The following is a 16,992-nucleotide window of genomic DNA, read 5'->3' as shown; positions in this document are numbered from 1 at the left end:
AGCGTCGCGTCACTTCCGGTCCTGAAGGGGCGGGGAAGAAGCCGGAAGTCCCGAGAGCTCCGGCGGTAGAGATGGAGGAGAGCGAGTACGAGTCTGTTCTCTGTGTCAAGCCAGAGGTCCATGTCTACCGCATCCCGCCGCGGGCCACCAACCGTGGTTACAGGTGACCGTTTCTGGCTTAACCTCCCCCCCCGCGTCCGGGCATGCGCTGCGGGAGTGTCGGGTTTAGGGGCGGAAAGGATGGATGGAGCCCTGTGGCTACTTCCTATCCGGGCTAGATTTAGGAGGGGTCGCTGGCCGTGAGCCGTCAGCAGGACACGGGCAACCTCATAGCCAGGCTCTGGGGACCCGAGAGGGCAGCGGGTTCCCTCGGCGGGATCTACGGGTCGTGTTACAGCGCTAACCGACAGTTCTGACGGGATCCCAGAAAACCCTGTCACCCGCGGAAATCTACACCGGGAGGGTACGGGAGGGAACCCGGCTCCATCTGGAGGACCCGTCCCACGAAGCTCAGGGACCCTGTACCTATCTCCGGCTCTCTTGACCCCAGTTTCGCCCGATCACAACATACTGCCGCTGGGAGGACCCCGCCGCCCTCGTCTTGAGTAAGCGTCACCTGAGGCAAATAAACACAAATGCCTGTAAACACTAGGAGTGCCTCTGGAAGGGAACCCAGGACTCTATTCTAGGAGAGGAGATCCAAAGTTGGATACCTTCCCTAACCGAACAAGATGAAAAACACAGGATATGCCCTGTGCCCCACCGTGGGGTGTTGCTTCTTAGGAAGGGTGGCTCTTGAAGGCGACGTATGGCTGAGTTGTTTGGAAACAGTAGGTAGTCCGTACCACAGGTGTGTTGGAGGGCCAACTTCATTTGCCCTTTGCGCTGGGTAACACAGACTCAGCAAATTTTCCGGTATCTTATCGAACCCTTACTGTGTCGGTGCAGTAATTTTTAAAATGATATTAAAATAACAAGTATGGAGGTCAGCAAGCTGCAATTGCCTGTGCTTTTTTTGTGTGTGTGGGTATGATATGGGTGCAGGTGCGTGTGCCCATGTATGTGCATTCAGAAGCCACAGGAGGACCAGCAAGTGTCTTGCTTTCTCAACGTCCGTTATTCCCTTGAGGTGGCTCCTAACTGAACCTGGAGTTGGCTGTTTCTTCTAGACCAGGCATTCAGCAAGCCCAGTGATCCTGCTTTCTCTGTCCTGCCCCACACAGTCCTATGTGGTACCTAGAGCCAGACCTGGCTTTTAGGCTCCAGAGAGCCAAACTCAGGTCCTCAAACTTGCTCAGCACATGCTTGTCCCCACCGAGCCACCTCCCCAGCTGTCTCCCTTTCTGTTATTAAACCGGAGACTTGCTGTCTCCCCCTATCTGTTGGGTCTTCGTTCTGTACACTGGGGTTAGCTTCTCTTAGTCCTCCAGAGGGTGCGGTCACCAAGTATCCAGCCAGGCTGATACAGAAGAAACCGCCAGCCCTGCACTTAACCTTTAGGACTCCTTAGCCCGAATCTAAAGCCCGCGTCGCCAGTAAGAGGAACAGAAACTGAGCCTGTCTTGTTAACTGAGGTCTTACATCCGTGTGGACCCGCCACAGCTGCTGGCTAGAGTTCTAGAGAGCTGACAGCTGCTTAAGAACTTCCCAGAAAAGCCTTCTGGAAGTACCCATGGCGCTTGCTGTTCAGGGGTTTTTTCTTTGCCGTTGCTGCAACTAAACTGGGGACACTATTGCCTTTTAAAGGAGCCGAAGAAGCCATTGATGAGGGTCCTTGATTTCTCCTACCCGGAACACATTCCAAAATATTCGTCCTAGCCACTCTTTTCTCCCCTGTAAACACATGCTCTTTTAACCTCTTTCTACTGAAGATCATGTCCCTCTGTTCGTCCTCCGTGGTCTCAGGGTCCCAGCTGGTCGGTCTGGCCAGCTTGGCATCACAGTGGCTGACAGAAACAATAGGCCTCTAGCTGCTTTCTCCATGGAAAGGAAGCTGGAAAGGAAATCCCATTTGGGTGAAGGTCTGTGGTCTTCAGAATAGGGACCAGCAAGCAACAGCTGCCTGCAGTTTTGAATGACCACAAGCTAAGAGTAATGTTTTTTTTTTTTTTTTACAACTTTAAATGACTGGAGATTTTGAGGACTATTTCATGATGTAAAAATTATGAGCTTCATTGGGGTTGGGGATTTAGCTCAGTGGTAGAGCGCTTGCCTAGCAAGTGCAAGTCCCTGGGTTCGGTCCTCAGCTCCAAAAAAAACAAACAAAAAAACAAAAAAAAAAAATTATGAGCTTCAGACTTTGTGTAGTTACTGAGGTACAGCCAAGCTCAGAAGATACTTGTCAAGAATTTATTTTTTATTTTTAAATTTATTTTTTGTATGGGCATGGATGCTTTGTCTGCCCAAACCACATTTGTGCCTGAGGAGATGAGAGGGAGCCTGTAGGACTCAAGTTACAGACCCTTGTTAGCTGCTGTGTGGATGCTGGGAATTGAAATTGGGTCATCAGAATAAGCCAGTGTTCTTAACTACTGAGCCATCTTTCCAGCCCCTGTAATAAGGATTTTTTTTTTAGAGTTTATTTATTTATTTATTGTGTTTATCCGTATGGGCACATTCCTGTCACATCTATGGAGGTCAGAAGGCAATATGGGGGCATTGGATCTCCCATCTACCATGTGGGCCCCGTGATGGCATACACCTTTAATCCCAGCACTCGGGAAGCAGTGGCAGGTGGATCTCTGTGAGTTTAAAGTCAGTCTGGTCTACAAAGGGAGTTCCATGCTAACCTGGGCTACACCCTGAAACCCCCGTTTCAGAAAAGAACTGTTTTAATTATGTTTGTCCGTGTGTATCTGTGCACGTGTGTTGCCATGTGAAGGGCCGTCAGTGGGCAGTTTGTGGGAGTTGGTTCTCTGCTGCCCTGTGAAGTGTCAGGGGTCAAAAGCAGGTTGTCAGGCTTGGCAGTGGTCCTTTTTCCTGCTGAGCCATCTCACTAGCCCCTGTATGTGACACAACATCTACGTGTATACTTTTTTTTTTTTTTGCCGTGTCCCTGCTACGTCATCAGCGTAGTCCAGTTGCCCAGCAGAGGCTGTGTGACCTGGATGATGTTAGCTACCATCCTTGCTTTTACAGAAAGGTTTGCCAGCGTGTCCTTGAGCAAGGAGCCCTTCCCATTCTCTTTCCCGGCATGGAGCGGGAGGCTCAGTGTCTTTTGTCCTTGTAGGGCCTCAGAATGGCAACTGGACCAGCCATCCTGGAGTGGCCGGCTGCGGATCACTGCGAAAGGGAAGGTGGCCTACATCAAGCTGGAGGACAGGACCTCTGGTAAAGTCACAGCACCTCAGTTAGGCTAAGGTGCCTCAGCTTCCCCCTGCAGAAGAGAGAGACCGCTGAGAGCCACGGCAGAAGGCAGAACCGTGGCTGCAAGATAATGGGTTCATCTAAGTGTTGAAGGGCTAAACTGGGTGGGCTAAGCTGCTAAGAAGCTGCCGGCTCCAAGGCCATCCATTTTCATTCAGGTCATCGCTGGTGACCCAGCTACTTCTAAGACATGGGACTTAGCCAGTGCCTTGTGGTCATGCTTTTAATCCCAGAACATGGGAAGAGCCTTTCTCAGACAACAGAACAAGGGTATGTTGGATCGCTGAGGGCACTATTAGAGCGCCTCTGAGTGTGACCAGCATAAAAGCCCCTGGATCTGTGGGAACCCAGAATTCACAGGGTGATACTACACAAGGGTGCCTTTTCTTCCTTTTTCAGACAGTTTGATTAAGCTAGGCTGACCTGGAACTGCATAGCCAAAGCTCACCTTGAATCTCTGATTCTTCTGCTCTACCTAGCATGTACATTGATGATAGGTGTGCCCTCCTCCCAATGCCTTCTGGGAAACAAAGCCATGCATGCTTAGTGAGCACATAACCAACTGAGCTGCCTCAGCTCCAGCACAAGGGTGCAGCTTGAGCCTCTCATCTTCTCCGTCTAACTAAACTGAGCTAGTGAGCTTTAGACTCTCTGGTGGGACCGTGGCTGCTCTGCTTTCTCCAGGGCCTGCTGGCTCCTCTTACAACCCTCCTCTGTGACAGGCCTTTCTGAGGTGCGACACATCTGTGATGGGCCAATCACCCGCAGGCGTGGAGCTGTGTGGTAGATAAAGCTGCTGAGCTGGGTGGTGGCAGCCCTAGCCTAGCGTTACTGTGTGGGCACAGAGGTCCGGCACAGGTAGAAGTTTTAATCTTTAAGATAAGCAAAGGCTGGGCATGGCTTTAATCCCACCCGGAGGCAAAAGCAGGCAGATCTCTCTGGTCTAGGTAAGCAAGTTCTGGGACAGTCAGGGGTGCGTAGTGAGAACTTATACCCATCACATAATAATAATAATAATAATAATAATAATAATAATAATAATAATAATAATAATAATGCCAATAATAATAATAATAATAATGCCCCAGACATGGGGGATATTTTAAAGTAGTCTGATTGGAAAGACTTGTCAATTAAGTAAAAACTGTTGACACTGTGGGCGTATGGCCTGTAAGCCTCTGTCATGGCTCTGCTCTTCCTTGTTTCATGCTGGCATTGTCCCTTGACAAGAGTAGATTTGATCAGATCCTGGAGAAGGCTTTGCCCGTCTGTCCAGCTCTCCTGGCATGGCTTGTAACAGGAAAGCCCTGGTAGCCCATAGCAGCAGGCTGGAGGGGGTGCCCCGGGCTCACCGCCCTCCCCCTGTACTTACAGGGGAGCTCTTTGCGCAGGCCCCAGTGGACCAGTTTCCCGGCACCGCTGTGGAGAGTGTGACAGACTCCAGCAGGTACTTCGTTATCCGAATTGAAGATGGAAACGGTACGCTTGGGTCTGCAGGGCTCTTGTGAGCAGAACCATTGCCTCCAGAAACGTGAGACTGACGGATGTCACCCCCACCCCCTAGGGCGACGTGCTTTTATTGGGATTGGCTTTGGGGACCGAGGGGACGCCTTTGACTTCAACGTGGCATTGCAGGACCATTTCAAGTGAGTGCTTCTTGGGGACATGTGTCATCATCTCCGCCTCCTCCCTTCTTCCCTAGGTGAACTGCTCTTCCTGGTTAAGATGTCCAGAGATGCTCTCTCTGCTAGCAGTCACTCAGTCCTCCTCCGGGTGGCCTTCTCTGCTCTGCTGTCCCCCAAGGCTGTGTGCTGCCTATGTCATCTGGCCTAGCCTTTTCAGTGTCCCTTCTTTTCCTCAGCAGCCCCTGAGCTGCCAGAGTCCTTGTCAGGCTCCTGTGGCTCTAAGGGTCTGCTCCTTTATAATGTCACAAGTGGGACTAACATTTCCAGGTCATCTTTTTTTTTTTTTTTTTTTGGTTCTTTTTTTTCGGAGCTGGGGACCGAACCCAGGGCCTTGCGCTTCCTAGGCAAGCGCTCTACCACTGAGCTAAATCCCCAACCCCATTTCCAGGTCATCTTGCAGATGCTTTTGTGTCCTTTGTGAAAGGACTGAGCATCCTCAGGGCTCTGCTTCTGCTGGTAGGTGGACAGTGCCTGGCCATTCATGTGGTCACCCCTGTCCCATTGGCTGCCAGTAGCATTGTAGGAAGGTAGTAAGCACTGTGCGGCCCTTGCTTTTAGGCACCTGTCCTGACTCAGCACATAGGAGTGTCCAGGTAGGAGCCAGAGGTGTGGACCACGCCAGGGGCTGCTCGCCCACCTGGGCCCATGTGCGAATGAGCTTATCTGGTTCTCAGTGTTTAGAACTTAGGATCTAAAGCAGTAGACCTCAACCTTCCTACTGCTGGGACCTTTTACTACAGTTCCTCATGCTGTGCTGACCCCCAGCCATAAAATTATTTTGTTGTTACTTCATAACTAATTTTGCTGCTGTTATCACAATGTAAATGTTTGTGTTTTCTGATGGTTTTAGACGACCACTCAGAAGGTCCCCCAGGTTGAGAACCTCTGGTCTAAACCATCATGCTGATGGGGGAGCTGATATCTATGCAGATGCTTTACAGTGCCAAAACGGGGGCCCAAACCGCTGGTTGGGAAGTTGGGCCTCAGCACAGGCTCCCTGGGGTGCTGGTGTAGCCGGTGAGTGCAGGGCAGTGCAGGCCAGTGCAGGGCAGTGCAGGGCAGTGCGGGGCTGCTGCTGTCCTGCCTCACCACTCTTCCCTGCTCCTCCCAGGTGGGTGAAGCAGCAGTGCGAGTTTGCAAAACAAGCTCAGAACCCAGATGAAGGCCCCAAGTTGGACCTGGGCTTCAAGGAGGGCCAGACCATCAAGATCAACATCGCAGTGAGTGCCGCCTTCATGAGGCTCTGTGGGTCACGGATTTATAATGTGGGCCATAGGTTGTAACTCTTTTTTTTTTTTTTTTTTTTTTTTTTGGAGCTCGGGACCGAACCCAGGGCCTTGTGCTTGCTAGGCAAGCGCTCTACCACTGAGCTAAATCCCCAACCCCCAGGTTGTAACTCTTGAAGCCACCCAGCCCAAATTTTCCCAATCCCCAAACCCTTCCTAGCTCAAGTCCATCCATGTAGCCAGAATTGATCCAGTAGCCTGATCTCATGGCAGGCTCGCCCCAGGGCACCAGGTCTCTGCTTCCATGGCACTCTGAGTGGAGTGGACCATACATAGATGTGATTGACCAGAACATGCCCTGGTACTACGGCCTCTGGGGGTGGGGGTTGGGGGGCACATGGCCCATGATGCAGGAAACCAAGGAAGACTTTCTGGAAGCAGTGATCTGAGGGCGGGCCTGAGGGAGCAGAGGGGCCACTCAGTACCAGCACTGGTGTTTCCACCCTGGTTGGAGTGGGTCGGGAGAATCTGTGCTTTTCTCAAGCGATTTTGGCCTCATGCCTGAGTAAGGAAGGTTGGGAGCACTCTCGGGTAGAAGGCAACAAGGAGGATGCTGGGAGTCTGGGGCAGCTTTTGCTGGTGCTTTTGTCCTGGCTTCTCAAGTCTTTTCCTGTGTGGCTATGCATAGAGCCTCCCCTGCCAGCTCTGTCAAATAGAAGCAGATTAGGGTGACTGGGTACCGGACGTGCTCTTTTCTTGGCTGCTGGAGAGGAGGGGGCAGTGGAGTTGGGAGGCATTTGGGGGAAGCACGGACCAAATGGATCTGTATGGAGAAAGTGTGTGACTCTGAAATAATGCTTTTCCTCTTTACTTACCATTTCTTTCTCTCTCCTGCTTCATGCTGGTGATGCTTTGGGACCTTGAAGTTGGCCAGCTGGCCCTTGAGAGAAAATGCAAGTCCAATCCAGTGGACTGGTGGCACTGTGATTCTTTCTCTTGCTTGGAAGAAACTAACATTTACTGAGCGTCAGCTGTGGGCCAGGTAGTGTTTCTCAGGTGACCTCCTATGACTGCAGCATTTCTTTCCCTTTGTAAGAGATGAGAGAGTGAGGCACAGGCAGGAGGGGACTTGGCCAGGAGGAGAACTGGAAATAACTGGCCCAACCGGGTGCATGTGGAGGATGCTGGGACTTCCACCCCTGCTGCTTCTGTGGTTACAAGCAGGGACTGCTGTGTCCATCAGTGTGGCTTATGCTGGTTTCTGGCTTGCTGCTTCGTTAGGTTGTACTGAGGTGTTGTATACAGAAAAGCACCAGGAGGGTAAATGCACAACAACACAGTGAAGTTTTCAAATCCCAGCGTAAGGGCTGGGAAGATGATGACTGTCAGTAAAATGCTTGCCTTGCGAGTGTAAGAACCTGGATACAAGTCCCCAGACTGACATAAGCATGCCGGTGTCAGCAGCACGTCTTATAATCCCAGCCCTAGGGGACAGACAGGAGGGTTCCGGTGCTCATGGCCAGCCATCCTCACTACCTGCTGAGGTCCAGGTCAGTGAGAGAAGCAGACTCAAAGAGGTGGGCGATGTTTTTATAAATGACACTTAGGTGACCTGTGGCCAACACACTCACATGCACCCTCATCCCCATGTATGAACACATACACATCCTACAGGCCGTGAAAGCATGAGGTTTTCCTAGGTCAGGAAGTAGAAGACTGATCCCTTTGGGAACGCCTTTCCTGCCCTGACTCCAGTGCCCTGGATTGGGTCTGTGCCTCGTTTCTGTGAGTTGTGGGAGACTAACTCACTTTGACACACGATCCCCTTATTCACATCGTGCCGTAAGAGTTACCCATGTTGCTTCCTGTGGTTGTTCACCCTCTGTGATGGCCCCTGCCATTATGCCTGTGCTCCCGGTTCATCTGTTTCACTGAGGATGGATGTTGGGGGTACTCCCTCTTGCGTCAGCTCCAGACACTGCTGCTGTGAATGGCCAAGCACATGTCTTTGTTGCTCACAGGATGGGGCTGCAGAATCCTGTGCTGCGCTGCACTGCGGATGTCCTTGGATGCTTTGGCAGAGCCCTCTGAGAGCTTCCCTTGCCTCACATGCATGATGCTCTGTCTACCCTGTCCTTGTCAGCACTCCCAGTCGGGTTGTGTGTGTGGGATGGAATGGAGTAGGGCTGCAATCTGGTGGCTACCTTCCTGGTGAGAAGTGAGATTAGGCGCTGGCTCTAACGCTGACCGTCTTGGTGCTAGATGGGAAATGGGGCGGCCTGGCTCTAGCCCATGCTGCTGCTGTTTGGGACCGTCATTTACTGTGCAGATGTTGGGGACTGGAGGTCCCCATGGGTTTCCAGTGCAGCTGACTCTGGCATGGTGGCTGACTTTCATTTTTCTCTTCCGTTTAGAACATGAGAAAGAAGGAAGGAGCAGCTGGGGCCCCAAGAACCAGGCCTGCCAGCGCAGGAGGGCTGAGCCTGCTGCCCCCTCCTCCAGGGGGCAAGATGTCTACACTCATCCCTCCCTCTGGAGAGCAGTTTTCTGGGGGCTCTCTGGTTCAGCCAGTTTCTGGTTCAGGTGAGTGCTGCAGTGACTGTCCAACCATACCTGGCAGCTTTGCTTCCGGTAGTGGTGTGGCTTCCTTCTCACACTTGCTTTGTACCTGCGTGTGACCAGATTGTGGCAGCAGAGAGCCTTGCACTCACTTGAGGTTCTTCTATCCCTTGGCCTTTCTCCTTTCCCTTCAGGGCACTTGTCCTGGTATGTAGTGACCATAAGGTCATCAGCATGTGGTGCCTGGGCCTCAGTGTGTTCTCAGTGGTCTCTGCTCACAGGTACACAGGCCAAAGGAATGGGCCCCTGATCATCCCTGTTTCAGGAACCCTCCAGAGGAGCTCAGACTGAAGGAAGGCCAGTGGCAGGGTTGGTAGCATTCTAGGGAGAAAGAAAAGTGTGAGCGAGGCTCACATTTTGGAAAGTCCTGATCTTAGGTGGAAGCAGCTGTCAGCGTGCCATTGCGAGCTGTAGAAGCGAGGCAGGAGACCCAGTGTGGGCTCTTGGTCCACCACCAGGTGCTGGGAGGCTGAGAGGCCGCTTCCTGTGGGCTGGACTGATGGCCTCTTTCCACCCCCTCACCAGTCTGGGAGTGTCCGCAGTGGTTTTCCACAGCACCATCAGCAGGTTTGGGATGGATGCATCTAGGCAGGAAGCCTTCCTGTGCTCCTGGTTCTCAGAGTCTCTGACATTGGTGCCTCTCTCTGGAAATCAGGCTTCCAACCTCAGTCCTGTGAGGTTGATCAAGAGAGCGCCAGAGTTGAAATTAGCCTCTGCTGGGGATTAGGAAATGGTTCTTCCAGCATTATGTTCAGAGCATGCTTGCTAGTTCACTGGCTTAGGCATCGCTAGGGACAGGAGCTTAGGTCTTTGTTTGTGTGTGTCTCAGCCTTCCCTGGTTCCTGGTCCTGCCTGAGTGCATGTGGAGGTTAGGCCCCGAAGACACCACAGGACTTAGAATGGACGGAGTAACATCCTGATAAACAGATGGGACATGCATTTGACTCCTTCATAGGCCATAACAAAGCTGAAACCCCAAATGTAGCACCGTCCCGTCAGGACCGTTTGCGCAGGTGGAGCCCTTGCTCTCTGCGGCTTCCGTCCCAGTGCTCGTGGCCTGCAGTGAGCATGCTCACAGGCTCACTGTGCAGTAGTCCTGTCAACTGCAGGAGAGAGAGGAGAAAAGCAAACTCAGACGACTCGCACAGCACACAGCTAATCCTGGCCTGACCTCCCTAGGGCTGTGCTGAGCTTCAAATGAGATAATGCACACTCAGCCCTCAGCAAACTCTCAAGTGCCCCATCAGGGAGCTTGGTTTTACCTGGTTTTCCAGCCTAGAGCAGAGGAAAAATGGCAGTGTGGCCAAGGGCAGCATGGGAAGGTACCAGGAAGCCAAAATTAGGCCCACCCCTATGGAGAGAGGTTCAAGGTCGGCTTCTGTGTGGCCTCAGTTGGAAGGCTGTCCTTGTAGTATGTGGCCTGTAGCTCTAACCAGTTGGTCCACACAGTTCTGCAGCCTTCTAGAAGGAGCTCTGGGTTTGGGGGGGTGGGCATTCTTCACTCCAAAAGCCAGGGCAGGACACAAGGATGACTCACTCCCCCTGGCACCCTTCCCACCACCTTGTATGTGTCTCCTGTTTTCTCTCTAGGGGCCACCAAGAGCCTATGAAAAAGTTGGTGGCAACATGACCCTCTCTGGAGCTGTTTGCTCCTATAACATGTCTCTTTGCGTCACAGCTGCCTGGGGTCCTAAGATTGGCCATGTTTAATGAGTAGACCACCAGAAAGACGTCTCTGACTCTCTTTCTTTTCTCCCTCTCACTGGACTTGGGGACATCACTAGGAGGTGCCACAGAACTCTGGCCACAATCTAAGCCTGCTGCCGCTGCCACTGCTGATATCTGGGGCGACTTCACCAAGTCCACAGGGTGAGAAGGAGAGCTTTCTGGGCTGGGTGGGGCCAGAGCTGTTTCCCTGAGACCCCTGGAATTGCTGGCTGGACCTGCTCTGGTTAGACATTTCCATAGCAGCCATAGGGCAAAGCCCTGCCTTAGGTGGCATTGCCTTCCGCCTCTAAAGGCTTTTCCCTGTTCTGCACTGCCTAAGACCTCCAGCCCCAAACTTGTCCAGTTCTCACCAAGTGTTGCCCTGGGTCAAGAATCAAGACTCAGATTTTAGGCCAGGACCATCTTCGTGGAACCTTTGAGGCAAGACATCTTCTGAGCTTTAAGGCTGTCCTTGGGGTCAGTGTGGGAAGATGCCAGGTTCCTGTTATTGGTATATGGGAGGCTCTGGAGCTGTCAGCACAGGTCTGTTTTCTGTAAAGAAAAGACAGCTGAATTCCACACACAGGCCATCTGAGGACTGCCTGCTCAGAGCTCCTGCCCCAAAAGATGCCCGCTCTGTCTGCTCTGCAACAGCTGGATACTGCCACCCTCCCTGTCTTTTTCACAGGTCCCCCTCCAGCCAGTCTCAGCCAGGCACTGGCTGGGTCCAGTTTTGACCTACGTAACCTTTTCCTCAGCCGACTTCTGGGAAGGAGCTGCGTCACCCTGGCCCACGGAAGGAGGCAGATAGTCCTTCCTGGCTGGCCCCAGGCTCCTTGCCTGGCTGTCTTGACAGCCTGAGCACAAGAAGCAGTAAGTTGGCACTGTGCCACACTGTTGCTGGGGCTCGAGTGCTGCTCAGGCAGAAAACAGGAGCAAACACTCCAGGGCCCCCAAGCTCATCACCCTCCCCACTGGAGACAACCAGACCTGCCTTCTTCCATCCAGTGATCCTTATTAAACACAGCCCCCAAAGCCCAGAATGGATTGAATTTATGGCCTGGGTTCAGCTCTGCCTCTCGGGTTGGCAGGTGTCCCAGCTTTGCTATTGGGCAGGGACTTCTGCACTCCATCCACAGTAGCCTTTGTCAGGTACCTTCCAGAGGAGGCCTTCCTGATTGCTAGCAAGTCTTTGAGCTGCAGCTCGAATGGGCCGTCGGGGGACCCTGGAAGGATTAAGCAGCTTTTTTGAAAATGTTAATACATTACTCTGCTAATATGCTGACCTGCACTAATGCACCCTTGTGAGGACCCTCCGCTGCGAGGCCTCTGACACACCCTTCTCCCTGCCCTGAGCCCTGGAGGCAGCAGTGGGAGGGCAGCCTGCATACCTGGTTTTATGACTTTCAACCTCAGGTGAGGCAGGCTCTGGAAGCCAACTGCACAGTGTTGTGGGAAGTTGAAGCATTACAGACTGGGCCAGGCTGCCTGTCCTCTGGTTCTGCTCTGGGCTCACAGGTTCATGGTGTAGCTGGCCCACTTGTCTTTCCCGGATGGCTTCTGGAGGAACATACCTGTAGATGCTTCCTTCCTTTCCTTCAGAGACTGTGACAGAGAGAGTTTGTCAGCCGGAAGTGGCCACCAGGAGTAGTGGTTTATAAGAAATTACTGTCTCTTCAGTGAACTTCCTAGTTTCTTTATAGACTTAACCTTCCCTTCAGTTAAAAGGTTTCTTTTATGAAGGGTCAAGACTGCTGACCTTGTGGGACCAGAGTTCTAAAGATGGAAAAAAAATAAATGTTTTTACTTCTGTACTACATCTCAGATGGCTATGTTTTTGGCAGCATGGCTGCTCAGCTCTTGGACATCCTGTCACCTAGAGGAGAACCTGAACCTTCCACTCTAAGAATAGCACGTCTCTCACTGTGTCTATAGAAGTGACTAGTGGAGAGTGAGTGTGTACAGAACCTCAGTACACAGAGCTATGGAGAACCGTGTCTCCGCAGACCCATCACACAGGCCCAAGTGTGAAAGGTACAGAGGCCAGGCAGAAAAACATTTTAAAATGTTGATGCCTGAAGGTTCTAGACAAGAGGCAGCTTTATGGTCACAGTGTCTGCTTACCAGCACAGGGGGGAAAGGAGCAGGGTTGCAGGATCCTGCCCACTGAGAACACGAGGGCTGGGCCCGTCTGAGCGAGTGCCCTCTGTGTGCACGGAGGGTGAGAACTGGAATTTGCAGACCTTCCCATAGGGTCCCTGTAACTAAAGTCCGCCAGGTGTGGCAGTGCCCACCTGCAGTTCAGCATCAGGAAGTGGAGGTGGGAAGATGGTGAACTCCAGACCAGCCCGCACCACATCACGAGACTGGGTATCAGGAGCGCTGCGGAGCTGGAGAGATGGCTCAGCCTTTAAGAGGGTGCACGGCTCTTGCAAAGGTACCCAGCCAGCAGGTCACAGCTGCCTTTAACTCCAACTCCCACGGATCCAGTGCCTCCGGCCTCCCTGAGCACCTGCACCTGTGCACACCGACACAGAACATGTCCATGTATTTCTGTATGTGTGGGTATTGGCCTGAATATATAGGCTTGTACACCCCATGTGCCTGGTCACCATGGAGGAGGACACAGAGAGCATCAGATCCCACAAGACTAGAATTACAGTTGGGAGCCATCAAGTGGGTGACAGAAACTGAACCAGGGTCCTCTGAAAAAGCTACTAATGCTCAACCACCGAGCCATCGCTCCAACCCCACTTAATTTTTAAAACTATTCTGAGGTCAGTGCTCGGCTTCTGGAACCAGGCCTGGGTTCTGGATCTAGGATGTCTCCTTGTTGGAGGTATGGCCACTGCACTTTTTTTTTTCTGTGTCAGGTGTTTTCCTCAGTTTGCCCTCCATTTTATTTTATAATTTTGTTTTTGCCTGTGAGCAGCACATGTGCCTTGTACCCACAGAGGCCAGCAGAGGGCGTCAGAGCCTTTTTGAGACCTCACTTGGCTGAGCAAAGAGCACCAGCTACCTCCCAGCTTTGTCTGGAAGTACAGTTCTCTAGAGTTGGGTGACCTGAGCTGCTGACCATGGTGATGAAGCAGCTTGAGGTGAGGCGGGGATGAAGTCAATTAGGAATGTTGTCGATGCCCACACCGACACGGCACTGAGAACCGGGCGTAAGCCTGCAGGATTAAAAACACACTCGGGTTATTCGTATTAAGAAAGAGGGCTGGAGAGATGGCTCAGTGGTTAAGAGCTCACGACTGCTCTTCCAGAGGTCATGAGTTCAATTCCCAGCAACCACATGGTGGCTCACAACCATCTATAAAGAGATCTGATGCCCTCTTCTGGTGTATCTGAAGACAGCTACAGTGTACTTATATATAGTAAATGAATAAATCTTTAAAAAAAAAAAAAAAAAAAAAGAAAGAATACCCATTTTGTAGCTTTATTTACTGAATATATACCCCAAGTTGACCAGGTGGAAAAGTCTGGGAAGCACCGTGGGCTTCAGTAACAAAAGACTGAATACATGCCCCAAATTTACTAGGTAGAAATCCAGGAAGACCAGCCTAAATCCCAGGAACAAAAGACTGGGAAAAAACAAAAGGCAGGAACGAATTGACCATCAATCACCCTGGTGTGTCTACCCGGGCCTGGCTGTTTCTTTGTTAGGAACAAAAGGCTTCCACGTGTATTCCCCCCACCCCCCCGGGCTCAGCAGGGGTCAAACCCTGCAAGGGACCCAGAAGGGTCTGACAAGGGGGGTGAAACACTGCAGGGGACTCAGGAGGCTGTGACAGAATGTAACCTGAGGAGCACTACCTTGAGGGATTTGGTGGAGTAGAGAGCAGTTTGGTGTTCATTATTACCAAATGGAATCCCTACTTCGAACCAATAGAACACAGCAGGGGCCCGAGGTCATTGTTATGTGATTTTATTTCGTGATATTGAAGCATCCCATGTGGGACTGGTGGCAGAACCCTGGAAGGGATCCCTGAGTTTGAGGCCAACCTGATCTACATAGCTCCAGGATAGCCAGAGCTACACACACACACACACACACACACACACACACACACACACACACACATTTGGCAACCTCTTGCTGAGAAATTTTAAATTCTTTTGTTGAACTTGAAGAAGCATGTCTTAGAGTGGCAGGAACTGGCCAGTGACAGTCAGGGAGAAACCAAGTATGGTCCAGTAGCATCCTGTAAGACTCTGGGTGTCAACAGCCACAAAACTTGGTCCTTCCCAGTTAAAACTTTGGAGAGAGGGGGTTGGGGATTTAGCTCAGTGGTAGAGCCTTGCCTAGAAAGCGCAAGGCCCTGGGTTTGGTCCCCAGCTCCGAAAAAAAGAAAAAAGAAAAAAAAAAAAAAAAAAAAAAAACAACTTTGGAGAGAGGCCCCAGGCCTGGCCAACCCTGTAACCTTACAGAGGGTCCAGAAAGCTGGGCCTGCATTGACCTGTCAAAGTGAAACTGAGCTTTTGTCTCTGACCTGGGGTTCTAGCTGCTGCTCTACAAAAGAGGCGGGCAGAAGAGGGGTGTGGTTCACTTGGGAGAGTGCTCTCCTAGCATCTGTCATGCATAAATTCCTGAGTTTGATCCTTAGCACATACAACTGCCACAACGGCCCAGCCAGTCATCCTAGCATCTGGGAGGCAGAGGCAGGAAGATCAGAAACTCAAGGCATTTTCAGCTCTGTAAGGAGTTGGGAACTAGCCTAGGCTACATGAGACACTTAAGCAATAACAGGTGAGATACCCACTTCTAATCCCAGCACTTGGAAGGCAGAGAGACAGGAGGACCACTTAAGTTTGAGGCCATTCTGAGTTACACAGGGATTCTAGGTCAGCCAGTGCTACAATAGACCTTGTTGTAACTTTAATTTTTCCAATCCTATTTTAATGATGGTTCTTAAACACTTTTTTAAAAAAGATTTATGGGGTTGGGGATTTAGCTCAGTGGTAGAGCGCTTGCTAGAGCGCAAGGCCCTGGGTTCGGTCCCCAGCTCCGAAAAAAAAAAAGAAAAGAATAAAAAAGATTTATTTATTTATTTTATGTATGTGAGTACATTGTAGCTGTCTTCAGACACACCAGAAGAGGGCATCGGATCAGATTACAGATGGTTCTAAGCCACCATGTGGTTGCCGGGAATTGAACTCAGGACCTCTGGAAGAGCAGTCAGTGCTCTTAACCGCTGAGCCATCTCTCCAGCCCGGTTCTTAAACACTTTAACCTCTTTTGTAGCCCACCACCCACCAGAAGTAGTGAAAAAGAAAGGATTTATGGAAAGTGGACCTGTTTAGAAAGGTTATTTAGAGCATCTCCAATCTGTGTTGTCTGGAAATCAGTTCAGTTCACAGGTCAGCAGGCAGTGGCAGCTTGATCCAGTCATAAACACCTCACCGATACACCAGCAGTCCAGTTTGGTAGAGTCAGATCAGCAAACAGGAATCAGCAGCAGTGGCCCTACCTAGCAGAGACAGCCAGGTCCCAGCCTTAGAACCTGAGGGTGAGTAGGAGAAGTTCTCAGCTGTGTTCTCAGGGAAGTAAAGATCAGCGAAGACAAGAGACCCACAAGTGTTGCACAACTAGCTGTACCAGCAAGCCAAGCTCTGTCACTCTGTGGAGTCCTATTTATACCCTCCAAACATCATGTGTCCTCCACGTGCCTTGCCTCAGACTGGCATCTAATCAGCCAGAGTCCGAGGAAGCAGCAAGAAACTGCAGCACATCACCAGAAGTTTTTTGTGTCTCTATGGAGTCTGCAGTTCGACTATGAAGTGTAAGTCAGAACAATACATGGGTGTTGTTAGCAGAGAATCCATCACGTGCCCTTTCACATGCTGTCCTGTGTCTGCTTCAGCGAAACGTTCCTTCACTGACTTTCCAAAGAACCCTTAAGTTTCCACTTCGAGGGGCTGGAGAGATGGCTCAGCGGTTAAGAGCGCCCGACTGCTCTTCCAGAGGTCATGAGTTCAATTCCCAGCAACCACATGGTGGCTCACAACCATCTGTAAAGAGATCTGATGCCCTCTTCTGGTGTATCTGAAGACAGCTACAGTGTACTTATATATAATAAATAAATAAATCTTTAAAAAAAAAAAAAAAAGTTTCCACTTCGCCTCAAGAACAACAGCAGAAAGTTTGCCCTTCTATCCTTACAAGAAACCTAGGCCTGCCTCAAAGGCCAGAATCCTTTCTGTGTCCAGCTTCTGGTGGCCCCAATGGTTTGTGACCGTACAATGCTATTCTCTGCCTCTTTTTTTCGTGGCTTTCTCTGCATCTCTGCATACCCTCTTGTTGATATGCCCACCATTGGATTTAGTCACCCTTACAAGTCTGAGATGCCACCTTGAAATCTTTGATTAAATTGCAGTTGCAAAAGGAC

At 51.1% G+C, this 16,992-nt stretch overlaps 1 protein-coding gene across 10 annotated transcripts; it reads left to right on the top strand.

Annotated features, from left to right (window-relative positions):
* Window positions 1–7: 7 nt before the first annotated feature.
* Necap2 (NECAP endocytosis associated 2) lies at window positions 8–12,422 on the top strand. Of its 10 annotated transcripts, none has more exons than NR_174159.1 (8): window positions 18–163; window positions 3,230–3,330; window positions 4,741–4,813; window positions 4,931–5,012; window positions 6,163–6,271; window positions 8,692–8,860; window positions 10,681–10,765; window positions 11,292–12,422. NR_174159.1 is itself a non-coding variant. In NM_199096.2 (8 exons), exons 1-8 carry the CDS (start codon window positions 121–123, stop codon window positions 11,338–11,340), a joined length of 726 nt encoding a protein of 241 aa, NP_954527.2. In that variant the 5' UTR covers window positions 18–120; the 3' UTR covers window positions 11,341–12,422. The 10 variants fall into 10 exon arrangements, 7 of the variants coding, with proteins under 7 accessions (XP_063143543.1, XP_006239242.1, NP_954527.2 ...); NR_174158.1 differs by having other exon boundaries at window positions 4,741–4,845; window positions 4,931–5,016; NR_174157.1 differs by having other exon boundaries at window positions 4,741–4,845; window positions 4,931–5,033; window positions 6,179–6,271.
* Window positions 12,423–16,992: the final 4,570 nt, after the last annotated feature.

Source organism: Rattus norvegicus, chromosome 5 (assembly GCF_036323735.1).
Source record: "Rattus norvegicus strain BN/NHsdMcwi chromosome 5, GRCr8, whole genome shotgun sequence".
Taxonomy (NCBI): domain Eukaryota; kingdom Metazoa; phylum Chordata; class Mammalia; order Rodentia; family Muridae; genus Rattus; species Rattus norvegicus.
The sequence above is the reverse complement of the archived record's forward strand: the minus strand, read 5'-3'. Positions and strand labels throughout refer to the sequence as shown.